We start from the raw sequence: 27,741 nt of genomic DNA, 5'->3' as shown, positions 1-27,741 counted from the left end.
AACTATACTTCTTTCCCCTTGGCTGTTCCATTTTCTCTCTGTGCAGTTTCATGATACAAAACCACTTTTCACCGCATCACAGTAGTAAAAAAAAAAAAAAACAATGGGTGAGCTTTGTAATGTTTACACAAGTGTTATTGGTGCATGTGTTTTGTACCTGATTTTTGTGCAAAGAAATGGTTATATAACTTGGATAATTGTATGCGTTATAGAGAATAGAATTCTTTTGTGTGCAGCTTTGATCTGCAACAAACGTGTAATACAATGATCTTAATATAAGCTTATTATCTTCAAATAGTTCAATTTTGGGCTTAAAGATGTTCTGTTTCTACATACATAATGCATCTAGAAAACAAATTTTCCCCAAACCACACCTCTCTTAAGTGTCCTTAACTCCTAAAACTGCCATTCATCCATAGTTTGAGTACTTTGGAAATTTTAACCACATTGCAATCTCTGCAATGCCTTGATCCTCAAGAGCCGTGTCAGTCAGGGTTCACTCTTATTTCATCCGTCTGTACTTCACCGCATGTGTTGTAAAATATTTTGTATCCATAACTCATTCATTCTCAGTATATCTTTGGTTTCCTCTTGATTTAGTTGAGCCATTTAATGTATTTTCCTTTTAAATAACTGCTTAAATAACTGTTGCTGTTGTTTAGGAGGCAAGATTAGATTCTGTAACACAGTTTGCCAGTTATGTCCATGATGAGTTAATATTACTTGGTACAATTTAAGAACCCTATTCAAATGCAACTACAGTTACTTAGGTAATAGTTTGCTAATGTTTCAGTTGTTAACACGGATTCAATCAAAGCAAGGCAGTCTAATGTTACTCGATTATCCAAAGAGGACATTAACTTGGCTGATTAATTAGGGAGCCAGAGAGCTGAGATCACCTTCAAATAAACTACAAATTAATTGGGTCCATATTTCATCACCACAAATTTGCCACTGAACATGTTCTCTTCCAAACCAGTTCCCCTAACCAAAATTAAGTAGATGCTTTGTGCTACTTGATATACAGCTTCCATCACAGGTTAATGCCTTTATTGACTCTGTTCACTATTTGGCACCAGTATCTCTGCAGCATCACCTCAGTTCCCAGCAGCACATGGTGTCATTAAGATGGTATGCTATATTTCAATTAAGAGATTTATTTTGGATTAGAAGCCTGGTTTCAATACAATTAGTCACAGACATGAAGTCACTGTACTAATGGGGTTGAAGTACTAATAATCAACTGCTACACAGAGCTGGTTTGTCAGAGTCCTTGATGTTATGTCTGTGGATTTTCTGAGACTGACCTTAAGAGGTTTACACTGGAATGGGACATAATGTGAAAAAAAAACCACTTAATTGTTTATAGTGCTTTTTCTACTGGAGTTGTAAGTGCAGCAGTTTGTATACTCTATCTCTCTGCCATGTTTAATTCGAGTTGCTCGCCCACTTTGTCTGAAGTGTCAGTCGGGAGCTGGGCTGGCATGACCACAACATTATTACCCAGGGGTCTCCAGGGGTGCATGGGCCTGGACCTTCACAGGGAGAGGGGCAGGCAGGGGGACAGGCCTGTGTGAACAGCTGTGCCCTGTTTTAGATCCTCAGACTCAGTTACCTCTTAGTCTTTGAAGAGGTCTTTCCTTACACATTTTCACACATGCAGCACACATTAGTGGAGTATAGCTCAGATATGGCTGTAGGATGAAAAGTTCAAATACCTAAACTTTGATTTCTCAATTTAAAAAAGAGCCAGATGGTTTTGGTGGCTTATTTAAATTGCACTTTAAAAAATGATGGGTTTTCAAAGGTTCTTCAAATGGAGCTTTATAGAATCATTAGTGTCTCAAGAACTTTTTTAAAATTTGGCTCTTCGCCGCTACAGGAACCAATTGTGAATCCATATAGCTAGTAATTGTCCAATTTAAAACCATGAAGTTCTTTGTAGAGCCACAAATTGTTCTATGTATAAGCCATAGTGGTTTTCATTGCACTGTAACACTGGAGCACATGGCCATCATGTGGTACAAAAGATTGTACATTCATACTGAGCTGCCACAGCAACATTTCAGAGAGACAGCCTCAATCCTATTTTAAGCAATGGTTGGCTTTACAGTTGTGTGTTAACTACTTGACAGTGGAATTCAAATGCATGACAGAAATTGCATAAAAAAACAAAAGCTCTGCCTGATAACCACAAAATGTTTCCATGAGGGGAACCTCTGATAGTCCATCTTGGTGCTATAATTATCTGTTCTGTATTTATTTGATAACTATGCAGTATTAGGAATCAAATGGTGTCTTGTATTGCCAAGTACTGCGATAAATTAATGAGTCAGCAAAGTCTTTATTTTTCATTCACATATCATTTGAGCCAATGCATCCCATGTCAAGCTGGTCACAGTAGTTTCATTCAAATAAACTGAAATAAGATAGGTATCACTAAATAATCACAAAACTGAAATCCATACTATTTTTTTTTATACAATGAGAGACCAAAAGGTACTACATCAAATTAAGATGCCAAAATGCTTAAATTTTGATTTTAACTGGTTACACCAGTTTACCTGAGATGCTGCTTTGTGGCGTATGATGATTTTATGAGCGCTCATAAAGTAACTTTTCTGAGTTTTGCCAGCCTACGTTAATGTTCAGGTTTTACAGTTTACTCACTATAACAGTGACCGAGTCAAGACCCTCTCACAGGGTCACTGGATCGTCTGTATGTAACTTATGCTGTACCAGATTCAAAGCATCTAATATGTCTGCATGCTCCTGATGCTTTCAGACATTTGTCTCACGTGAATCGGTTCCAGCAGCAGGGATAGCAGAGTGGACAGCCTCAGTGACTTATGAGCCAGCTGGGTTTTCCTTTGACTTAATTGAAAATTGCATGACACTGATTTAAATGAAGCGGTACTCTGTAATAACAGTTTTCTTTTCCTTGTCTGACATGTGATTGAGTTACAAAGGGGAATGCATTTGCAACAGGTGCCTCTAACACAGTGCAGGCATGAGGGCCTTCATGTCCACCCTCAGTAACCTCCCTCCGCCCCAGAGCCCCAAGCCTGCCAGGGAAACCTGATTCCAGTTCAGACACTGGCACAGTCTGCTGCTGCAGCCCTGAGAGCCTCCACTGGTGCAACCCTGAGAGCTTCAGAGATGTCCTAGTGAAGGCAGTGAGTGAGCATGTGTGCCGTATAAATGTGTAATAGTGTGTTTTAGAACATCCTCAAAGATTCGCCTCTCATATTGGTAAAGACAAAGGTTGTTGGTTGTATTTCAAAACAAAACAAATAATACACTCTTCTTATTTACTATATGTCAAAAGCTCACAATTTAACTCTGTGGGTAACACATGAAATTACAATGCTTGTAAGAATTTACTAGAATTACCAGAATGAAATAGATGTCCTGTGACTAATATTAGCAAACAGTCTTGTTTAGGCAGAACAGTATATTTGGCACATCACCAGCGATTAAATAATTGTATTTCATTCATGACTACTTACAAATTCAACATTGGGTGTGACTTTTTTCACCAGTGGGCAAGGCTTGAAGGTTTTTCAGCCAATCAGCAGTGCTCACTCTTGAACTTTTGCTTCTTGGATCATGTTAATACATCTTGGGGTGTGGCTTTGCCTTGCTGATTTCTGAGCCAGGATACTTTAACTCTTGCAAGGCCAGTGTGAACTAAACTGTAGCGCTGAAATAGTACTTAAATGAACTTTGTGCCTATAATGATCTGGGGTAGTTGAATGTTATATACTGTATGTAATATAAAATGTTGTCTTTGTCCTAAGCAAAAATCCTTTTTAAAAAAAAAACACTTAACATGGGTGCATGTGTGCCTAAAATAGTCAGTAGCTGGTAGGAATCAGAGAACTGCAGTTCTCTGTTATTTACTGTTTGCCCTGACAAAACAAGACACATGAGATAAGGTGGAGGCAGACTCTAAGAGACGTCAGTGAGCAAGAATTCACCTGTTGTGTCTCCAGCCAACATGAAGACCGCTGTCTCTCTTAAATGTGAAAGGTCAGAATTGTAATTACTTTTCTGTGCCGCTTAAAGCTGTTGAAAGGGCAAGGAAAGGTTTATAAAGCTCTGTCTGTTTTCTGATTAACCATGAAAATGTGTTAGTGTGTGTTCCTTGCACAAACAGTAAGACCCAGTGCCTCTTCATGTTCTTTTGTCCCTTACATACACACTAACATTTTCTCTTTTTCCATGTCTTTCTCCTTTTTTTCATGCTTTCACCTTTCACTTTATGCTGTATGTAGTGGAGTTGCAACCTATCCTGGTTATTTACCTCCAGGATGTATTAAACAATGGATGAGGGATCCAAACATTGCAGCCAGTTCTTTTCAATTAAAGTTACTCACCCAGTGCATATGCCAAAGTTTTCTCCTAGTATGGGTGCTCATAATGTAAACACATTAGTGTCTCTGTCTAGCTCAGTTGCTCAACTTCCAGCTCACAGGAAAGGCATGAAACTAAAATCTTTCATGATAATATATTTTTTAGAAGTTTTATCCCCGTCCTAATTCTTTTGTTTCTGTAGGAGGATGCAAATAGTCTTATGCTGCCTACAGTATGTTATCATGGGGACACATACAAGCTTTACAGAAGTGCCCAACCGATAAATTGATCAGTCTGATATGATCGTATTGCAGGTCTCAGCGTATTTATCAGCCAACAAATAACAATATGAAATTACAGGACAGAAATGGCAAATATATGTTTGAGGTCACTGAGAAATAGTGTCTTCACACGCATACACCGACAAGGCAAGCAGCCCAACCCACCACTCATGCAGTGATGTGAGTCTAGATTAGCTTCCCAGAGGCGAACAAAGCCACTGTCTAGGCTTTAAAAATACGACAGTTGATTACGTTCTGTTTGGAAAGGAAGCAGAAAATGTAGTGATTGAGCAAATCGTTAATAAGGACCTTGATGTTCCCTTCATTTCTTGACCTTGGTTTTCAGTGACACGCACTGGCCACAACTGTGAAGGTTTGCTGGAGAACAGATTTGTTCACGAAAACTGTCACAACAAGCATGTTGCCGGCTTAATTTAGTTAATTTGAATGCACAACAAAGCTACCAGGAATCAAACCCCAGCCCTGGTGTTGGGTGAGAATTTGACCCCTGTATCACATGTATTCCCATTTACAAAATGATTCTTGGTGTTTTATTTATATTGTATTAGACTTGACCTTGTCATTCAAAATGTTCAGATATTTAAAAAAAATGTTTTGTGCCATACTCACAAGCAAAAATTACTTCATTATTCTTAATTCCTCATTCAGAACTTATGTGACTACAGTGATCTTTTCATACCTAACAGATATTGTAATGGGGTTATCATCACAATACTCCAGTAGTGCGACTTGAACATCATGTCCTGTCATGGGGTCAGTGGGTTAAAGCTGTGTCCAGTTTAAATTCTTCCACTCCAGTCATGTCAGTCCATCTTATGTAATTGGCACCTTTGTGATTTTTTTTCAACAGTGATGACTGATAACTGGCACTGTGTCATTGCTGCCTCTTTATGTTTTGTTCTTGCTTTATTTTTACTCCCCATAATAAAAGCTATAAAAAAAATTCGATGACCAAGGCAAAGATCTGGCCAGTGTCCATATCCTCCAACATTTTCCAACTGATAAATGAACTCTGATTCTCTAGAGGGGAAATTGAAGAGAAAAAAAAACACACGCCTACACTTGGAAGCCTCTTGGTCGCTGTTTTTTCTCCACAAATCTGTCATATCATACATGTAAGCATGCATGTAGATAAGTTTTAGAAACTTGTACTTTAACTTAAAAACGAGAGGTGGGTGTTTCGCCTTTAAGAGTTAAGAAACTTGAAACCTTGTTTGCGCAACAATCAGTGCAGCTCAGCCGCCAAAGTGTCTAGACTAGCACATGATGGTAGTCAGCCAATGGCTCCACCGCTCTCCTCGGGGGCCCCGTGTGTGTGTGTGTGTATGTGTGTGTGCGCGTATGTGTGAGGAAGAGAGGGGGGAGAAAAAAAGAAAAAGAGAGAAACGGAGAAAGAAAGGGATCTGGGCTGCAGTTTGGTTTAGATCTGAGTAGAGAAGCAGGAGCGCGACACAGCCTCGGATTGATCCTCTACATGTAGTTTCGGCTCGCATGGATATTTTTGCTGGGATTGTTAAAAGAAGTGCACAGACATCTCAAGAAGACGACAAGGATCCTGACTTCTAGTGCATTTTCTTGGGATTAAATCTCCTCGAAGTACCTCATGCTCTACGTGCCGGTGTAGAAAGTAGATCTGAGGTTGTTAAAAGTCCTAAACTGTTTGAGGCTGCGGGTTGCCGTCTTGGGTTGAAGGCTACTGGCTGTGGATTATGTTACTAAGTGTATTATGTTATGTTATTATGTATTCTGTTTTTTTTATTCGTTCGTAACAAGCATATAAACAGTCCATTCCGCTGCGATCCTGGATAGCAAGTCGCAGTTTCACCCGCTTGGTTATTTACAGTATAATCGGCTAAATGAATGCATTTTGATCGGGACGCTGCAGTGCATTTATTGCGCGATTTTGTTGTTGTAGATGCAACAAAATAGGCTTCAGTCTAATGTTGCGGTTTTGCCACCAATGCTCGTCAGTTGGCTGTGCATGCATTGCACGGCATTTCACAGACATTAATGTTTTGCAACGACCGTAAAAGTATCTGTAATATTCGGATATCCGTACAAGAATAATAAAAAAAACCCATATAGATTTTCAAGTTGTCGTATGTTCAGGACGAAACGCTCAGGTCTTGTGCGGCGACTCTGGAGAAGCCGTTTGATCCCAGATAAAGAGGGGGAAGATGGAAATGGCAAAACTAGTGAGGGCTGTAGGGACGATCTGTTCGGCAACAACCCAGAGAAAATTCCCAAAACGGAGCTCAGACCGATGACCCCTAGCGGGTCTCTTGTAGGGGACATAGGGGGTGTGTGCACCCGGAGCCCCGTGGAGAGCAGCGACTTGGGGGTCACGTCGGACCAAGATGGGGGTGCGGTGTGCGCCCAGGAGCAGGGGAGCCCCCGCTCCGTACAGGACAGCGAATGCAGGACAGTAACGTGCTGCTTATTTAAAGACCGGGACCACTCCGAGCTTAGGGGTCCAGAGACGGCTCAGGGTACCAGGGATCCGGGGTCGTGTCACTTCGTGCTGAGGAACCCCGGACCACGGGATAGCGACTCTCCCGAGGCGCAGGAGGCGATGCCACGCACGGTGTTAGAGCAAGAACTGAAATCAGCCACATATTCTCTTTTAAAAAGGCTAAAGGAAAAGGCGCTGGATACCTTACTAGAGGCAGTGGAGTCCAGAGGAGGGATGCCGAGCGACTGTGTTATGATTTCCCGGACAGAGCTGAGGTTGGGCGGCCATGTGGCATCCCCACAGCTGCTTGTGTGTAAACTGTACCGCTGGTCCGACCTCCAGCACTCGGCCCAGCTCAAACCGCTCTGTGAGTGTAAGAGTTTTGGGGCCCTGGACAGTCCGACAGTATGCTGCAACCCCTACCACTACAGCCGGCTCTGTGGGCCAGGTAAGAGCATCTGCCATGACACACAAACTGCACCTTACAGGCCTTAGCTAGATACTGTTTATGGGGTTAAGTCACCAGGTAGTCCATTAACAGATGAGGGTTGCAGGGACTATACTGTTTGCTTTTACAGAGCAGTTTTTCTCAGATTTTCTTTGTAAATTTAATTCAGAATACCATTACCTCTAAACATGTTCTATAAACTAACATGCAAATCCTGCAGATGCAGCTCAACCTTTATGCCCATTTGGTCCATTTGCATTCCAGATTTTGGCCACTTATTGTAAAGGGACCTGAAAATGTCATATTAATAGTTACATGTCAGAAATTCAATTTTCAGGATTGTAAAACTGTAAAGAGCATTGAAATATGCTCAGACAATCTTTCCCTATCACTGTGTTTTCTTTGACTGGTATTGTTTGGCTTACTTCCATACACAGGGATAGAGAAGGGTTGGCAGTTTGATTAAATAGTTAATGATTACTAAGGCCATCCTTATGGCAAGGTGAACAATAATAATATCACTATGAGCTGAGGTTGATTTGATACAACAAAAATGTGAAACAGTCTAGGTTTTTCTCTGTTTTGTGTTACTCCAGTGCTACCTTGAAATTTATGTTTGGTATATTTGTAAAATACCATGAGGCATGCAAGATGTTTATATATTAGTTTAATATCTTTGTCACTTAATTTTAGTTGCCCAGGAAGTTGTATTTGATCAGTTTGGTGCCACAGCAGAGAATCACTCACACTGACCTGTGACATCTGGACCCTTCCATGAAAGAGTGTGTTTGTTTGTGCTGCAGTCTTTACAGGTTTACGTCTTCACTGAATTCCTTAACATACAGTGCGTGACATCTTATATGTGTTTGAATATGTCACTCCCTTCAGCGATGATCGTCAGTACAGCTGTTCTTATCCGGCTGATACTGTCAGCAGTGTATGACATGTATATGATCGTACAGACACACACTGAGGTTTGGACCTGGTGCCATATGTCAGTTTAGTTGCTGTTGTGGTGGAAGAACAAGCTTTATTTCCACAATCAATGAGCTATCTATGGCAGAACCTCTCTGACCTATATTAAACAGATTAAATTTTGGCAGGGGGCTGGTCTGTGATTTGGCACACCTTAAACGCTGGGCCACTCGACCCCGCTGACCTGATGACAACGCTGTGGTATCATGTGTAAAGATGCAAGCGTCAGTATTTCTGTTTTCTCACTGGCACAGGAGGTGGATTTTCCATAACATCCATGTTTACTAGAGCCAGCTGGCTGTGACAAGCATTTCAGAGTCATAAGTCCAACAATATCAGAATTCGTAGCGCGCAAATGTGGGAAACTGATGTGGATTTGGCCCTCATGTCCCATCATGCTGTCCAACCTGATCAGATGTGATTATATAGAGCTTCAAGGTTGCATGGAATTTACTGGTTTGAGCAGACTGTGTTAGATAGAGTATGAAATTTGTTCCCCCTGTTGAAGTGGATGTCAGGCTATGCTGTATGTGTTTCTTTCCACAAGATGAATTGTAAGAAGAGGGAGAGGGGCACATACCCCATATTGGGACTAAGGCTCGTAGTACACATAGCTCTCATGCGCTCATGCGTGGCCCGATAGAGCTGGTATTTCTTTCATGCTATTCAGGGGAGGAGAGGGGTTTGAATCAAGACCTTAACCGCTGTTTTTTTTTTTTTCTTTACATTGTTTGCAAATTGGGAGGTAAAAATAATATGGAATTAAACAATAACATTAAATTCATTAAATAGATTTTATTTAATCCTTTGTAAAACAAACTCAAAGCATGCCTAAAAGCAAGTAGTGTTAAAGATTTTTTACACTGCAACTCAGTCTACTTGTGTTTGATTTTAGAATAATTAGAAAATAAACTTAAGGCATCAGTTTTATATAAGACTTTTTCAAGAATAAAACAGTTAATAATGTGTGACAGAGAGCTTGGATTGAAGTGGACAAAAAGTTTTTCCTTTTATTTTGCCAGGCATTATACTTTTAGAATGAGATCAGTTTCAAGTTGCGCTTTAAAAGCCCTTTTGTCCTAAGGAGGTCCCCTCATGCTATTTAGGTGAAGGAGTGGTGATAATATACAGTTTGCATACTACTGGCGCCAGACTGACTAGCTGTGTATCTGAGTGACTGAGTTCAGATCCTGGCAATTACTGCCGCCACTCTTAAAGGACCCGCTGCTATTATGCTTTTCTCCTTCCCCTTTTCCCTGTAGGCGAGGTCACAGTGTGCTCACAAAGTTTTCTTTTCTTTGTGCTTTCCTTCTTGTGCAAGTTATTCTCTTCATTTCTTCTCTTTTTATTAGATACATTAAAGGGTTTTGAACACAATGAAGTTGAAAAAGCAGAGATTTACTCAGATTTATTAAACTACTAACTACAAGTTATGGTTAGTCTGTGGTTGTAGTAATGACTGCTTCAGTTAAATAATATGTGCCTAAATAACAGCAACAAATGTGCAGTCTTCTGTTGGCTTTATTAGCTTTTTAACTAGCTTTTGAACAAAATGATTTGATCTTGCAGAGCAGACAGAAAAGTGGTAAGAGTTAAGATGAAGCCTACTGTCTTCTCTGAAAGGGTCTGTTGTGAGTTGTGTGTTGAAACTTCTCTTGTGGCTTAAATTTGGCTGTGTAGGCATGTTTCTTATTGCTTTTATTAAAGACTTTTGACAATAACGTCACACAGAATATCATTTTCAAAACAATGCTCGGTCAAGTTTGTATTACTGTAATATGAAACACAGATACACTAGGGTCTGTTGACAGTATAAGTACAGGATTTGACCCATAAATTAATTACAGTTACCTCACGTCAACCAGCTGCTCAACATTTACCCCAGAGACTTTCATCTTTTTAGCATATCTTTTTTTCTTGCAGTATATTTGTCCAGTATATCCAAACAGTGTTTTATAAATGTCTGATAGATGATCTTTCAACTTTTAATCAGACATGACTGACTCATGTTGAGGAACACCTATATCAGGCAGGAGTTTTACCTTCCTTTCTCCTCTTTATTAGGTTGTTGACATGACTGTTTTGTGTTACAGAGTCACCCCCACCTCCTTATTCGAGGCTTTCCCCTAATGAAGAACACAAGCCACTGGGTAAGTGACAAACACACAGATGAACACTGTGGCACCTGAAGCATGCAGTCTGTTTCATCCTCATTTATTGATCTTCATCTGAATTTCCTATTAATATTTGATCCATGGTGTTATGACTTGTAATCAATAAGTTGCAGAACTGTAATTACTTGATTCCTATATGTTTTTAATAATCATAATTAAATCACAAACAGCATGGTCAGTGTATTTATATGTTCTGTTGTAACAAGAAGAAACAGGCATAAAGCAATGTGGAGAATTTTAATGGCTGTAATTGGGCACAGTTACTGGCAAACTGCATGGTAGCTTTGAGATGAGACCTAGGCCAGCATGTGGCATAATGTCAGCATGCCAGCCAGAGCCAGTGTGGGTAGTATGGTGTGGGTAGTATGTACTGTGGGCTGCTGGGACTCTGGAGCCTGGCTGCTAGCTGGGGCTGCAAGCCTGAGTACAGCTGAGGTTTCTGGCGGCATTTAGAGGGGATGTCATCAGGTAAAGCCTGTTAGTGAAGTTGCCAGGTTATCCACTGTGGGATGAAGCCCATCGTGGTGTTAATTGTTTTGAAACCTTTTCCTGTTGAAAATGAAGAGGTACGCCGAGGTAGCCGTTTGTGTTCAGAGTAGCAGATGTTACCATCGGCGAGATGAGGAGCTAATTCCTTTTTTATTCCCCACAGATCTGTCAGACTCCACATTGTCTTACACTGAAACTGAGGCAGCCAGCTCACCAAACATCACACCAGGGGAATTCTCAGGTGGGTGTGTTTCTCCAACTGTTGTCAGTTGCCAAATAAGGAGTTTATTTCAGACTGATTTTTAGAAATTAATGATTACCAGAAGTTTATCATCCCAGAGGAGCCAGTCTGTAAAGCCATTTCATGTGTCTTTCTATTGTGCTGTATGTTTTGTAAGAGTCGGGGCATGTATGTTTTTTTTCGTCAGCATAGCAGGCATACTGTGTAGTTCAGGATGCTCAGATATTGTCTGCAGCAAAGGTAGGGTGTTATATATATATATTAGTACATAGTAGTGAGTATGGGCTCTAATCATTTAATGACATGTATCAGATACTAAATTTCAGCTTTAATTCCTTCTCAGCTTGACTGTGCAGTTGTTTGAAATAGCAAGGCTCATGTGGTGGCACTTAGCTTGAATGAAGAGCTTCCACTTGATGAATTATAAGTTAAATGATTATATATAGTAATCTGTTTAAAACAGACTCTTGATGATGAGGTAAAGATCATTTAAACATGGATTGGGGGCTTTGCTTTTTTCTTGAACTATGATTTAAAGCGATAGTTTGAGAAGTTAATCGCATAAAACAGATGTTAAATTGATACTTGTATGTACTTGTATATAGCTTTGAATAAGAATAATACAAGCTATAAATCACTGTAATATTGCAGTAATAAATCACAGAACCCTTGTGAATGTCAGGTGTAGAAATGTCCTGTTTTTCTGGCTTTGAAATGGTTAAATTAAGAAAAGGGAGGTGTAATTCTTTCAGTGCGCTTAAACAACAGTTCAAACTTGTACTTTGCATAGCTGGTGAGTGTATCTGGATGAATACACAAACTTACAACAGTAATCTCATTTTGATGTTGTGCTTTATTCCTTCTCATTAAAGGCCATTACGAACAGTCCGAGCTTTAAAGATAAAGGTTTCATTGTGCGCGGCGCAGAGGTTCAGCGGGGCGTGTGTGTTGGCCACAGAGCCGGCCTCCCCTCCTCTGTTTTTCTTTCAGAAATATTTGAGTGGGATCAAACTGTAATAAGATCCAAGCTCGCTCAGAAACACACACAAGCACACATAGTTGTGCACATGCATGTGCACAGACACTCACACGTACAACTCTATCTTGCCTGGCTGTAAGTGGGCTGCAGGGAGGGGTGGGTTCAGGGAAATGGAGTTGCTCCTGTGAATGGGGCCACACCAGAGGAAGTGAGTAGAAACAGTCCTGTCCTCTGATTTGAAATGAAACACTCGTGGCATAGAGTGAGCATGCCTCCCCCTCCATGCTAGGGCCACGGCCAGCATGCACAGCATCATGCGGACAGGGAGTCAGAAGCCCTTATTTTGGGGCTCGCTGTTAGAGGTTTTGCCATGGCTCAGAGGCCAGGACACTAAGCAGTTGACATGGCTACCTGGCAGTGAAGTATTCAGTCAGCAAGGGCCCCCTCCTCCCCTAGTACACATGCTGTCACCACCTCAGCATGGCCCGGCGACACTCCCTGAGTCAACAAATGAGGGGCTTGTCAGAGCCCGCACCACAATTCCTCAGAGACTGTGGTGAGGAGGGAGGATCTAGACATGCTAGGCTTTGGTTTCTTCCAACTGTGTTGCTGCTTGTACAGGCTGAGGCCAGATCACTCTGCATTGGCTGTGACACACTCAACAACTTGGACTTGGGAAAGAGAATGACCAGTTCTCTACAGGGTGGTAGTTTTCCGTGCTGTGAGCTAATTTTTGTAGTCAGTTTGTCTGTGATCATGTTGCATTTGGACTGTATGACGGTTCTTTGGTTTTAGATACAAAAGAGTGTCCACATTGAGTGAAACAAACCATTAGCATCACGTCAGGGATGCAGATTCTCCATCGAGTATTAGCCTGAGCTGCTTGTTAAAGCATATTCCATCATAAGACCAAGAGCCTGAAGGCCTCCTCATAAAGCCTGCTTAGTTCTGCTTTAACATACAGGGCTGTAATGCATATTGTCAGGTTATCCTGTGCTGAACGTGTTGCTGACCTGGAGATGACTTTCCCTGTGAATCCCCCTTGAGCACGGGTTGAGAGAGTGTCTGTGTAACCGGAGTTGTATGGGATCCAGACTCCACCCCTCACGCAGGAACAAGTAAACCTCTTAAAAGCAAGTCTGGGGGGCACTGGGTGGGTGGGGTGGAGTCAAATAATCAACTACAGTCTGCAGCCTAGGGCTACAGAAATACCCACAGAGCATTCTTCAGCATCACACAATGGCAGAGATTAGAGATTAGAACTGGTTGGTTTGGTAGATAAGCTTGTTCTTCCACTTCAACCAATATTGAGAACATATATATTCGGGAGAATTTGAAAAGTTGTCCCCCTTCTGCTTTAGATTATTTAGTGCCATGTTAATATAGGATATGTCTTCAAATCAATACACTTTATGTTGTTAAGGTAATGTTAGAGTTACGTTTAAGTGCAGATACATTTCTCTTTTCCCTCTGGCTGATTCTTGCAGTTGTTTAACATGCTAATGTGCTCTTACTCATGCATTCTTAAAAAGCTTCCCCATGTGCACATTATTGTATTAATGTCTTAGTGTAATACTCTTACCTCCAGTTACTGTGTGGTCATAGACATTTGGACTGTTCCCAGTGCTTTATTTAAACATGGCTGTGTCACAGACAACCACACCAGGGCTCGCTCTGTGATGTCTGTTTACGTCATGAGCGAGCCCCAGCTTTCGAGTCTGTACATACATAGTATACCTTAGTGCACTGTGTGTGTGTGTGTGTGTGAGGGAATGTGCCTTTGCTGGTGCTGTCCTCCCAGTCTGTTCGCACACCTGTTTCCTCACAGCCTGGGCCTCGTCGTGTGGACATCAGAGTGAAGCTCTTTGAAGCAGGTCTCATTGCTTCCTGTATGACTGTCTGAGGGGGCGTTTTCCCCCTAACATTGACTTCATTATGCCTGTCACATTGTCTCTGACATTGGGGGCTCTTTATATTTGTCACTTCTTCATTACAACTCTACTTTGGCCAGCTCTTGCCCAGAATGTGAGGAGGCAGGCCAAGATGTTGCTTCTTAGGAATTTCAGTAATTGACGATACAGTCTAATGTCGCTGTGTATAGTGATTACCATATTTATATTTAATGAATGATGCACATCTTTCCTCTGTGCCTGGTTTAGACTGTAGGATCGTGGCTCCAGTCTGCCTACATTCTTCAGTCATCAGAGGTTGTGTCCTCAATCAACCCAGTGGAATTTTTCAGCACAACACTGTGTGTACACGCTCATGTTGGTGTGAGTTGAGATCACTGGTGTGAATGGAAGGGGCTCCCTCAGATTTGCAGCAGAGGACATACAGAGTGACCTGAGTCACTGTCCTTTTTTTTCTGTTCCTTTTCTTCCCCTTCCTGAAAATGTAGGAAAGTTGGACCGGAGGAATGGAAAGATTGAAAGTTGCTAGACGTGGATTACACAGAGTGCTGTAGCGCTTACTGGAGGGAAGAGGGCATCAGCAGGTAGTCAGGGTTCCCACACAGTAATCACACAGCGCTCTCCTCTGTCCGTCTGCCCGGCCTGTCTTTGGAGGGGAGGGCCAGCGCTGTCTCTCTGGATGTCTCGTCTGCCGGCAGACACTGTGTCAGGTCCATTCTGGTATTGACCGATTCTTCCAGGCAGAACAAGGCAGTTAGTAGATAGATGGGAAGGACCTCATTTGAGTCATGCAACAGATTGCTCAGGAAAATTACAGTTTATATCATGAGCATTCAGGTGCTGGTGTGACAAAAACGCATTTGTAAAGCTTTTGTTTATACATTTCTAAGCCGATGTTCATCTTTAGGGTCCTCACATACGTCCAGATGCATGCTGACATACGTTCACACGCAAGAGCTAAGCAAATTAAATTGTGTAGTCAATACTAATCACAGCCTGCTTGTCTGTGTCAGGAAGTGGCCAGCGCTAAGCATCAAACCATTCCCTCAGCCTGTGTCAGAGACAGTGAAAATGCATGGAATAATTAGACAGTCTAATCAAGGCATGTGATGCTTCTCTTGATTAAAGCAGATTAGACTGAGGCCCGTACTTGTTGATCTGACTTTGAAGGCATGTGATTCCACTTCTGCTAGGAACTAATTAAATAGCATATCTACTGTACACATCTGAAAAGATTTGGGATAGATTGCACCTCTAATTCACTCTGAAATGTCTTGTTATGTTCTTCCGTATTAGATCATCTATTCAGTTTGTTACAGGGGCCTCAGTGTTTTATGGATGGCTCTTTGAAGTTTTGGTCTGTTTTCTCTCTTCTGAGTGCAAGTGTGATGCTGAGTGACATAATGTAGCTGGCATCATTGGTGGCTAAATGGTTATACCTCAAGACCATCCTATTCAACTGAATATTAATCATTTTCATCCTGCACCACTATCCTTATGCATTTCTTTGTGATGTAGTGTGTTGAGCATATACAGTGCGTCTTTCCTGCTGTGCAGACACCTAGCTTTCTTGATGTAGCAGCTGTATTCTAACTCTGCAATGTGCAGGCAGAGGTATGGTCTGGTGGAGTGACAACTGCATCAGCATCTTAGCAATGTCCCCCTCCCCACATAGAGGCATGATCCCCCCTCCTCCGTCCCACCGACCCCAGAGTGATGCAGCCTGGGCTCATCTCCCCCTGCAGCCTGGCACATGGCCTCAGGTTTCCACCGCAGGCCCTGAGCCTTCCAGCGCCTGGCCGCCCACACTCCCTCAGGAGCCCCAATGCTCCAGGATACGGGATGTGGAAATAATGTGACTCGAGTGCTTCCACCCTGCCTCCCGAAATCAGGTTTTGCGGATTGTTTATTTGAGGGGAAGGAGGCCTCAGACAAACATCCTGTTTTAAAAAGCTGCCTGGGTTTTGTAGCAGTGCAGGGCGGTGAATTGCCCCTTTGACAGTGGGGGGAGACTGAGGAATGTTGAAGAGAAGGCCAGTATCTCAGGGGACGTGAGGGGGCTCTCCTCACCCGTTTGTCATGTCCAGTTTGCAGAGTCCATTTTAAGCTGGGGGTAGGGGGGGTTGTAGCTATACATCCTGAAGGCTCTTGTGCTCTGTTCTCTGTGTAGTGGTGTGGGGCCTGTACCCACAGTCCTCATCTCAAGTATCCGTTCCTGTCCTGGGAGGCTAGCTTCCATTTCCCCTTACGTAACTCACATACACATAGAAAAAGAGCCATTGATAAGAGTGATAAGGCCATTTTTCATTTTTCCTTTCTCAGCATTGTTAGACTGTGTGGTGTCAGAAATCCACTTTGAACTTTTTCTGGCAGGGGTTATGACATTGAGGATCCTCAGTAGAGTCCTCCACATTCTCTGTGACCTATTGGCTCATTAGTAATGCGGGTTTGTGTGTGTGCTTGGGAGGGTGTGTATGTATGTGATTGTTTTTTGTTTTTTTTATTACTGAAGTGTAGCTTGCTTCCCTTCTGTGTGTAATGAGGTCTGCTGGCCATGAGATTAGGGTCTTTTACTCTTTTGTTTTCCAGCTCTTAAGAGTTTTGTAAAGGCTGTGAGCCAAGGCATGATTTACAGCATTTACACCAAGCCTTTCTTTAGGTTTATAGTTGAGAAGTATCCATAGTGTTGGCTGTCTGTGTCAAGCAGCGGAAACATGGGTTTTAAGTCAGCACTTTTTATCATCTTAAATTGTCACGTCGACAGAGAGAGGGGAGTGCAGTTGTCATCGTGTTAAGATGTTTTTTTTTTTCTTACTCTGAATTTGCTCTGAGAGTTTATTTTCCGTCAAAACTAGCAACACAGGTCCTAAAAGAGGTGAGGTAATGTGACCTCTACGTGCAGATTGAAAGCCATGCTAATCTAAAGCAGTCCTTGGAGAGGCCTGAAACCCCTTACATGTCAACAGAAACTAACCTGCTGAGCTTAGTATTTATCTGTGTCCGCTTGGCAAGCCAGTGTGGTGCCAGTGGTGCTGGGTGTTTGACGAACTTCTGAAGGGCTCGCAGATAAAGATTAATCTACAGCCTCATACATGACTATGAGTCTTGAGCTCACAGTGCTGTGCTTGTCATTTGAATTTACACAGCGTACCGTGCTCACTGAGGATAAGGTAGACTGTGTTTCATTTTAGGGCTTGCCACACAGATAGAAAATACAGTCAGTAGAAATAACAGGAGGTGTGCTCAGGCTATAATTTTTGCCCCATATTCTACCTCAGCAAACAAAGTGAGTGAGCTAATCTTGTCGTGTGCTCAGGGAGGGCTGCTGTTGCCATCTTCTCTCCCTTCACACCGCAGCGCAGTACCAGCCTCCACCAATAGCTCCATTCATTCAGCTCAGGGCACAGGGTTACAGCAACAAATAAAGAGCGTGCAATGCCATTAAAAATGTATGGAATGTCCAACTGTTAGTTTAGTGTTTTAGTGTGCCTCCTCTCAAGGCTGAGAGGGGGAACAATACTCCATTTGAGCTTGCCACTGTAAATGTGCTAGCCTTGCATCGCCTGGCAAAGAGTGGTGAAGGAGGTGCCAGTTGTGGATGCTGTTTTTATTTTCTGACCATTTTACCCACAATTATAAATCCAGACACTGGTCTTGTCCAGCTATGATTTAGGCCTGTGGTTTGATTGCTGGCGAAAATAGATTTAAGTTTTTTTTCCCTTTCTCCCCAGAGGAGCATTGACAGTTGTGCCCGAACCTATGGCTGTCAGTATTTTTAAAACTCAGAATAGCCAGTGCATTCTTTGAGCCTCCAGAATGCTGTGTGTGGATTAACTGTAGGGGCCCATGTCATTCGACATCTCTACACAAGCCTTTTACAGCCAGAGGGGAAGGATAGGAGCTCATTGTGGATGGGTGAACAGTAAACTCCCAGTGTATCAAGGCCTGGTTCATTTTCTCTCTACTGTACACGTGTAAACTGAGAGACAGTGACTTGATTTTTTTTCTCTGTCCTTATCTTGAACTTGATCCGCTGCAGCTATATCTTCATTCCACTCTCTTGTCCTAACATGGGGCCAAGCACGATAGACATAATTTGGAGCCTTTGATCTTTTTCTCCAAAAGCTGATGCCTTTTAAATCTGAGCAGAAAACCTTTATTTTGAGTGATGGTCCAGCCAAACGCCACTGATAATATATTGTTTACAGTGGCTCGGCTCACTGTTCAGGCCAAGGTATTTTGTTTCCAGAGCACGTACAAGTATGTATGTCCTTAGGTTCTACACAGAGTACAACTTGACAAAGCAAATTATACTCTTGGACCAGGTTTTTGCAAGTAGTAATTACAAGTCGTAAACATGCTCATGTGAAAATTCTCATTGATTATGTTCACCAGGGAAAATTATATTTACTTTTGTAATGTGTGTTTTAGTTATCTTTTATTTGTGTGTATTTCTGAAGTCTTGGCTGTGTGGCTCAGTACGTGCAGTCAGGCTGTCGCATTTCAGGGTACGGTTTAGATTAGAGGTCTGGCTGTAGCTTCCCCCTCTTCCCCTCTCTGTGACTGCCAGCACATAATTTACTTAATGAAATCCTGCCATTCCCTTTAGCTTCAAGATTTTTTGCAGATGTTGACAGGGAAGGACTTTGTGAATTATTGGAAATGTTCACTCCTGCATTTTTAATGAATGTCTTGCTTGTTGTGAACGGGCAGACTTGTCGGAGATGAGGGAAACAGTTGTCTTTGTTTGGGGAGCTGGTGTCTGGATGCCCGCGGTGGAGCAGTGTGGGTTACAGCCCAGCAAGTGTTGTGATTGAAACAGAAACTCTGGTGCCACATTATCCTGACAGAACACATTCTCCTCACAGACTCTGATCCACTGGGCCGATCAATAGGAAACCATTGTTTGAACGGCAACTCTGTCCATCATAGCTGCTCCACCTCCCAGCCCGATGGTAACCAAATACCTGCCTTTCGCCTTAAATTAGTCAGACTAATATAACTTGTAATAATAGAGTTCCTTGTTATTGTTCATTGGAAACCAAGCCTTCAACATAGCTTGAGCATATAGGCCAGCTAACGTTAGTTTCCTCCCTTAGTGTAGGCTCCTGCTTCTCCCAGAGGCAAAGTATGAATTAAATTGAAGAGTAGTTAAAAGTTTGTATGTAAAAGTTTTAGACCACACAGCCGGCACTTCCTCTCACATTTGGTGAGACTATTTCACCAAACGAGACTTGAAAGACGTGAAAGTAAGCAACCTTCTTGATGCACCCCCCTCCCCCCCCCCCTCCACCACCACCACCACCACACACACACACACACACACACCACACACCACACCACCCCACCCCACAGCCCTAACCAGAGTAGGAAGTTAGGAGGCACAGTGAGAGGAGGAGGGGGGAGTTCAGGAATGTGCAGGGTCTCCTCTACTCAAACGCTCCAGCCTACTTGGCTCGAACCTCCCTTGCACACTCACAAACAAACACACACACTCGCTCACGCACACACGCACGCACACACACACACACAAACAGATAGGTTGTATGAGGAGGTGAAAGGGCACAGCCACCCAGCAGGATGTTCACTGAGTGTTTTGCTTTCGGTGCTCTCGCAGACTCCGCTGGCCTTTTGACGCTGCCTGTAGATATGACATCCACAAACATCCCCTACAGTTTTCATGGAGCTTTTTACATGCCCTGAAGGACTCTCATAAGGCCTCAGTTGCATCACCACCATCACTTGTGCACTGTGTCTCTGACACATTGCAGGACTTTTGGAGGAAACTTGGAGGAAATGAGCAGCACATTCTCTTCCCCTGGAAAAAAAAAAAAACCCAGTGGCCTCTTACTCACGCACCCAGACGGCTCCTCCATATTAGCCTCCTTAGCTTCCTGTGCTTTTTACACCCTCTGTTGTTTATTGATTTAATTTATGGATTCTGTTATCTGCTATCAAGGGTACAGCACTTTTCCTCCCTCATGGGGTCATCCCAAAACAGAAACGGAGGGAAAGTGGAGAGGAAGTGGATGACAATGTAAAGCATTCCCATTGTGACCAGCCAGGGTTGGTGACTGGATTCAGTTTCTTGGGCTCCCACAGTGTTTTCTCCCAGCACGTATCTGTCTCCCTCTCTTTCTATCTTTCTCTGTCTATCTCTTGCTCTTTGCATGTCGCTCTCTCTCTCTCTCTCTCTCTCTCGGCAGAGAAAGGCCAGACCTCGGGGAGAAAAATCCATAGACATATAAGAGCAGCTTCAGTTAGCGTGTCTGTCTGATAAAGCCGACTTTGATGGCAGCGATAGCCCTGACGCCAGCCTAAATGTGGCCTGCTCAGGGGTTAGAGTCAGCTTGTAGGAACCTTTGTCTACAGAATTAAAGCCATACCATACTCTGAACAGGAAGGGGGGGGGGGGGTGCTTCAGTTCCACTTTGTTGTTTTGGTTGTAAAAGAAAGTTAAATGTAACAAATTATAGGACAGGGACACAGGAATGCACAAACCACATATACAGTTATACCCCCCACACCACACCCCACCATCAGCCCCCCAGCCTATCAGTTCATTGGTAGAGTCTAATAGCTGGAGGGGAATCTAATCCTTGGCAGAGGATGAGAGACTGCTGCTCCCCCCCCCCCTCCTTGCTGCTCTCCTCCCCTTGAATGCACTGCTTAAAGGGACTGGCAACAGTGTTTTTCTTTTTTTTCTAATTTTTTTTTCCTCCTCAGCAAAAGTTTTGGAGGGATGAGTTCATCTCTGCTCCCCGCTCTGGATTAGGAGAGATGAAGTATAATGGAGGTGGCCCCGGAGCTTGGTGGGGAGATGTTAGCACGGAGGGGAAGCTGTTGTTTGTCTGCCTGTCCCTGACACTCGGCCTCCCATTCATCTCACTCCAAGGCTGCGGAGCTGTGTTTACCCCGGGGCAGCTCTTTTCTGCTTCTCCCTCTGCCCTTTTTCCCCCTCCTTTTCATGCTGTCTTTAAAAGCATTACTGGATGATCATCAAGGATTGCCATTGAAACTTTCAAGCCCCCATTTTCGTGTACTTAGTAGTAATTATCCAGACTCGCCCTCGAGTGCAGGGAACTCATAGCAGGGCAACCTGCTTTTTTCCATATGTAAACCTGTGGAAAAGGCTTGAGGAAATAGCCCTTAAATATTCAGGCATATTTAAGGGCTGTGTTATGACGTGTTGGTCTTAAAAAAAACAATTTCACAGCTGCAATCTTTTCAGTTTTCAGATTTTCAAATCAGTTTTTGCTGCTTGTTTTGTCCCTGACAATCACAGTAGCCTATATTATCTTCTGTGGTGGATTGTAACAAAGCACATTTACTCAAGTATGTACAAATTTGAGGTACTTAAGCTTTACTCAAGCATTTCCATTTCATGTTACGTACTTCTACTCCACTATAAACAAGCGGGAAGCATTTTTACTCCACTACATTAATTTAACTTTAGTTGTTTGTTACTTTACAGATTAAGACCTTACATGCAAAACACATCAGGAGTTTATAAAATATGATGCGCTGTTCTAGATTAAACCCAACAATATATACTATTGCAGCTGCACATTTGTTGGGTCTCTCTCTGTAAATACCTATTTTAAAGAGTATGGTCTAGACCTGCTCTATATGAAAAGTGCCTTGAGATGACTTTTGTTGTGATATGGTGCTATATAAATAAAATTGAATAGAATTGAATTGAATTGCGGATACATGAACTAAAACAGTAGAAAGCTACTGATACATGAATGTATCAGTAATAATAATCCAATAATACCATAGTATAACTCTCATAGTTGCCATTTCTCTTTATGAGTAGCACTTTTACTTTTGATGAAGTACATTTAGGTAATAGTACTTGTGTGCATTGTAATTCCTCATAATGGGGTATTTTTAGATTACAGTAGTAGCCATCTTACTTGAGTAGAGAATCTGAACTATTTATTATCTTCATTATCTTCATTTATTATATATCAGAATAATCATTTATGTTGAGCCTGGACCACTGAGACGCTACAGCATGTGTCACTGTTTGCTTTCTGAGTTCCAGTGAACTGATATAAGTCTGTGTTTGTTGTCAGATCTGATGTCTTGCTTTTGATACTCTGAATTCCTCCAATCAGACCGGCCACAGGGAAACAGAAAAATCAACATTTTCACATGGTTTCCATGGAGCTCGCGCCTTGTTATGGAAATCAAGCTCTGCACACCAAATGCTCTCTGTTTTTGAAGTAGAGTGCGTTAAATATCTCTGTTTACTGTGTAATTGTGCTAAGACATGTAGTACGTGCGGATGCAGGCGTCCAAGGCTACTTTGAATTCACTAAAATGTGTGAGTGGGCTTGTGAGTGTTGTAATCTGTTTACTTATTACATGACGCTTAAAGGAAGCCAAACAGAGACTACCCTTATCATATTGCTACAACACTAGTAGCTGCTTTATTCTGCACATTTCCTGTTGGTCATGGAAACTTGTCGGCTAAATAGCTTCCACAGATCTATGTATCTCAATGTTTTTGATACTGTTACTGTGAGACTGGTTATGTAAGGCGTCAGTGTTGATGAACTCCCTCACGTGCTCAGGTCATTGCCTCTAGCTGCAGGAAGAGGAAGTGGAGCAGCCATGTTGTAGCTGCAGCCATTGACTTTGAGACTGACACTAAGAGAAGAGGCTTTTGAGAATAAAATAACAATAATAACATGCGCTACTATTCTAATGGGTAAACGGAGCTGTTAAAAGGTGGCAGGGTTAAATGGATGCAGAGCACCAGTAATTGCTCCCAGCCCATCATGGCTCCGCCCTGAACAGACCCTCTGAAAGCCCAACATGGAGACGAAGAGAGTTGGGTGTCTCTGCTGTGGTCAGAGGGAGGGAGACACACACCCTCCCTCCCTTCATCGCCTCATGTCTGACTTTTAGTTTTGGTCTGAGCCCTTGCCCAGCTTGTATCTGCACCAGTTTCTGGTCATACACTGAAAATTAAACCTGGCTTCATACTCTCTTATCTCAGTTTGAAGGTAGATAAATATTTACAGAGCATCCAAACATCGCTGAAGAAATAAGACTTCCCTGAGAAACTTTAAAGACTGAGCACTTGAAAAAGGGCGAGCAGAGGCCAGCTCGAGCTCTGGAGTGGAGGCCGCAGTCGCTGTGGTGACATTGTCCAAACAGCCTGTCGATTGGTGATAGCTCTGCTCTGTTAAATAGATCCTAATGAGTTCTTCTGTCAGTGCACTCACCTCAGTGCCCCCACCTAGCCAAAACACACAAGTTCAGGATGAAAACACAAACACGTTGGCCGACTTTCTTCCCCATCCAAACAGACATATGTGCGCAAAGGCACACGTAGACGCTTAACACAACAGAGTGACAGGAAAAGGCCTGGCTCATGGTGTGCTCATTGTCTTCCCTCAGGCTCAGGCTTAACATTAGATACATTTCTAACCTTTGTCCTGCTCATTCCTCTTCCTGGTCCTCGCAGTCTTACTGGCCACCTTGGTTCCAGGCTACATGTGAAAACTAGATACTATTAACCAAATTGTTTTTACTTTATTCTCCCTATCTAAAAAGGAGGAGACGGTAGCCATTTGGTCTTTTGTGTTTGTGTGCACAGTTTCAAAGTGAGTTTACCTTGATGTGTGGGCTCCATTTGATTTGAGACAATAGAGGGCCATAAACAAGTTGGGGCTGAGTTCTTTGTGTGGCTGAGGCACACTGCAGTAAAAGCTGAGCTCAGAGTGGAGAAGCTGGAGTGTGGAATTCACTAATGGCACATGCATGTTGGGGCCCCTGAAGAGAGGGGGTCATTTCAGCCATCAGTGTGTGCGCAAACACACAGAGAGTCTGTCTGCAGCTTCCCCCCACCCCCACACATCCCCACTCACTCACTCACTCTTTTCCTCCCCCTCCACTACACACAGAGCCTTGAACCAGCAGGCGTTTTGTCTGTGCAGGTCTGGTCAACGTTTTTGCTAATCTTTGTATAAACTTTACTAGTGTGGGTCACTCAGCAGAAAGGTTTAGTTGGGTGGGAGGTGAGTGTGGCATTTTGTTGCTGTGTGGATCGGCGATGCTCCACCTTAAAGGCGTTTGTTAATGGGGCGGGCGGTCATTAAGCCCTGAGAGCAGAGAGACTGAAAGGAATGGGGCCACAGGCCCAGGCTTTAAATCCTCTGTGCCAATAGACTCTCTGAAGCAAAATAATGGCATCACTCTGTGTGTGAGTTAATGGGAGCTGATAGCATGAAGGCTGGGGGGTCAGCGGGTCACAGGCTTGTGCTAAGTTGTCAGGGAGCTGAATGCCGTCCCTGGGCCCACAGCAGGGGGAAGAGCTGAGTGGAGGGGGAGGGGGACCCCCTGCCTGGCCCTCTCCCGTCACCCCCACTCTTGTGGAATGTGAGGAAGATGAGGGAAGAGGAGAAAGGGGCACCCTCATTCTCCAAGAGGAAAGGGTGAAGAGACGGATGTGAGATCATGGAACTCTCTAAGCTTTTTCTTCCTCATCAACCAGCCTCTCTCCATTCCTCATACCACAGATTTTATGAGCAGTATAAATGTATGACAGCTATGAGCAGTGTGGACTGAAGCAGCCTCTGAAAGCAGTCAGCATTGCTGTGTGTCTGTTCAGTATGGTGAAGATAGAAGTCTACCTAGGGAGCAGTAACTCACTTTGGAGTGCTGGGGCCTGTCACTGAAAAGAGTTCACAGACTGCAGCCATGAAAACTGAATTAACAAGCTGATTTAGTGGACAGAGATGTTTAGAAATGAGATGCCAACTTTGTCCCACTGTAAAAGGAAAAAAGTGTTGACTTGAGCAGGGTTTATCAAAATGTAAACACCTCAAAATGCTGATTATTTTTCAAAAAGTTGCAAGTACATTTTCAGTCTAGCCTCAGTGTACTGCTGCAATGATTTCTTTGCCAATTTTCAGTGTGGAAACACTGAGTGTAATCCTGAATTCATTTTAGTAAACATGATCTGTTTTGAAAGTACATGTGTGAGCAGCTGAGAGGAGCTCTGTGCTGGGTGGTCAGTGTTTAATCATTGCAGTGCCCTCTTGAGACAAAGCAGGGAAGTGCAGGTCTTCAGCTTTACTGACCTCACTACACCCTTCACCCCCAGGATATGTATAGTAGCTTGTGTGTGTGTGTGTGTGTGTGTGTGTGTGTGTGTGGTGTGTGTGTGTGTGTTGTGTGTGTGTGTGTGTGTGTGTGTGTTGGACGGATGTGCATGCAGTGGTATTTATACAAGGCTTAGATTTCAATACAGTGCCTCCTTCAGTATTTATAGTGTGGCCATCTGCTCTGAACAATAAAAAGAGATAGTTAATCCCTTAAAACTCAAGCCTTCCTTTTTACTAGCCCTGTTTGCTTTTGTTTATGTTTTGTTTAATGACCGTCTCTCTCCCTTTCTCTATCTCTTATAGATGCCAGTATGTCGCCTGATGCCCCTAAGCAGAGCCACTGGTGTAACGTGGCGTACTGGGAGCACCGCACACGTGTAGGTCGCCTCTACACAGTGTACGAGCACTCCGTCAGCATCTTCTATGATCTACCTCAGGGCACGGGTTTCTGCCTGGGCCAGCTCAACCTGGAACACCGCAGCAGCACCGTTCAGCGCACACGAGGCAAAATCGGCTACGGCATCCTCCTCAGCAAAGAGCCGGACGGTGTTTGGGCGTACAACCGCAGCGAACACCCCATATTTGTCAACTCCCCTACTCTGGACATGCCTAACAGCAGAACTCTGGTGGTGCGGAAGGTGATGCCAGGCTACTCCATTAAGGTGTTTGACTATGAGCGTTCGTGCCTCCTGAGGCACACCACAGAGGCTGACCTCCTGGACGGACCCTATGACCCCAACAGTGTGCGCATCAGTTTTGCTAAGGGCTGGGGCCCCTGCTACTCAAGACAGTTCATCACCTCCTGCCCCTGCTGGCTGGAGATCCTCCTCAACAACCATAGATAACACAGACGGACCCCACAAACTATCCCAAATATCATCTACCTAGATTTAATATAAAGTTTTATATATTATATGAAATATATATTATACTTGTAAATACGGAGTCATTTTTACAATGTAATTATTTATGTATGGTGCAATGTGTATATGGACAGGAGGAAAAAAACGGAAAATGCACTTTGGCTTATATATATTATATATATAAATATATATAAAGATAAAGAATCTTTCAATACCAACTTGAGAAATTATACAGCAAAATTAGGATGAGCCTGGATTTGGTGTATAGTTTTCATATACTATTAATATCCAGACAAAAAGCTAACACCATTCACACATTGATAATAAAGTATTCGCATAATAATTCTCTTTGTTTGGTCTGTATCATTAGCTCTTGTTTTACTACACATTCAGCAGTTCATTCAAAATTTTTAATGGTATTTTAAGTGTTTTGATATCTCTAACCTTACCTGTTGTGATTTGTCTAAAATATGAACCATCTCAGTGCACCACTATGTGCTGTGCTGCAATAAGGTGCGTGTTCTTGTGTGGTGTTTGACATTTAGGTCAGGGGTTGAGATCCTCTTTTCCCACATAGCATGGGAGTAGATGATATAAAGATCAGAGCTGAACTTTTACTGAACTTTTACAGAGCTGTCACTTTACCGTTTATTCAGAATGTACTAAGAGAAGAGTGATACCAGCACTAGTTGTTGGTTCACAGGAGTAAATTAAAAGACCTGAGCAGATAACTAATGTTTATATTTCAGTAACATCTGTGGGATCAAGCTCATAACTAGATTTTAAAACAAGTTAGCACAACTGATCCACATGGCCTTGAGGTCCTAAGGAGCCCCAGTAATGAGGACCGAGAGTAGACGGTGTAGTAGAGGACAGCGTAGGAGGAAATGATGAAACAGCAGTCAGGACATCCTTTCAAAGGTGTTCCTACTTCAGCACATCATCACTGGCTCGCGGTCGCCGGTCTCAGGTCTCCGCAGCCGGCTCGTCTCACAATGGACGTTGTTATAAGTGACCAGGGATGCGGCACTCTGAAACCGGCGCAGTGATACTGGAATGTATGCAGAGAAACCAAGAAGTTTTACAAGCCTACTGGAATCTTAAAAACTACAGCCAAGGTGGATGTGGTTTAGCTGGCTTCCTTCATAATTGCTGGTGTTGGGTTGTCAGATTGGCGGTGGTGGTAGTGAGGAGGGGGGCGGAGGGTTGGTGAGGGGGGGGCAGAGGTCTCTGCCAACATTCAGCAATAGAGGCATTCAGTAACACACTGATTCTGGTTTAATGAGCGCTGAACTGTGCAGTTACAAGAATATGCATTTTTAAAAGTGTGCTCTCCCAAGACATGAAAACAGTTGGATGAGCTGTTTTGTGAGAGGTTGGTGAACAGCTTGCTTTGGGCAGAGAGACAATCAGAAGAGGGCAGGTTGTC

At 43.0% G+C, this 27,741-nt stretch overlaps 1 protein-coding gene across 1 annotated transcript; it reads left to right on the top strand.

Moving 5' to 3' along the window:
• The first annotated feature begins 5,927 nt into the window (after positions 1–5,927).
• smad6b (SMAD family member 6b) lies at positions 5,928–26,655 on the top strand. Its single transcript, XM_018681352.2, has 4 exons — positions 5,928–7,558; positions 10,627–10,683; positions 11,360–11,437; positions 25,753–26,655. Exons 1-4 carry the CDS (start codon positions 6,760–6,762, stop codon positions 26,292–26,294), a joined length of 1,476 nt encoding a protein of 491 aa, XP_018536868.1. The 5' UTR covers positions 5,928–6,759; the 3' UTR covers positions 26,295–26,655.
• The last annotated feature ends 1,086 nt before the right edge of the window (positions 26,656–27,741 follow it).

The sequence above is a fragment of the Lates calcarifer genome, linkage group LG10 (genome assembly GCF_001640805.2).
Source record: "Lates calcarifer isolate ASB-BC8 linkage group LG10, TLL_Latcal_v3, whole genome shotgun sequence".
NCBI classification, from domain to species: domain Eukaryota; kingdom Metazoa; phylum Chordata; class Actinopteri; family Centropomidae; genus Lates; species Lates calcarifer.
The sequence above is the reverse complement of the archived record's forward strand: the minus strand, read 5'-3'. Positions and strand labels throughout refer to the sequence as shown.

Bases quoted from the DNA above. Each gene is read 5' to 3' on its own strand.
- smad6b (XM_018681352.2), top strand. From the start codon at position 6,760: ATGTTCAGGACGAAACGCTCAGGTCTTGTGCGGCGACTCTGGAGAAGC. The intron at 7,559-10,626 runs GTAAGAGCATCT...TTTGTGTTACAG, and splicing joins CAGCCGGCTCTGTGGGCCAG to AGTCACCCCCACCTCCTTAT. The intron at 10,684-11,359 runs GTAAGTGACAAA...TATTCCCCACAG, and splicing joins TGAAGAACACAAGCCACTGG to ATCTGTCAGACTCCACATTG.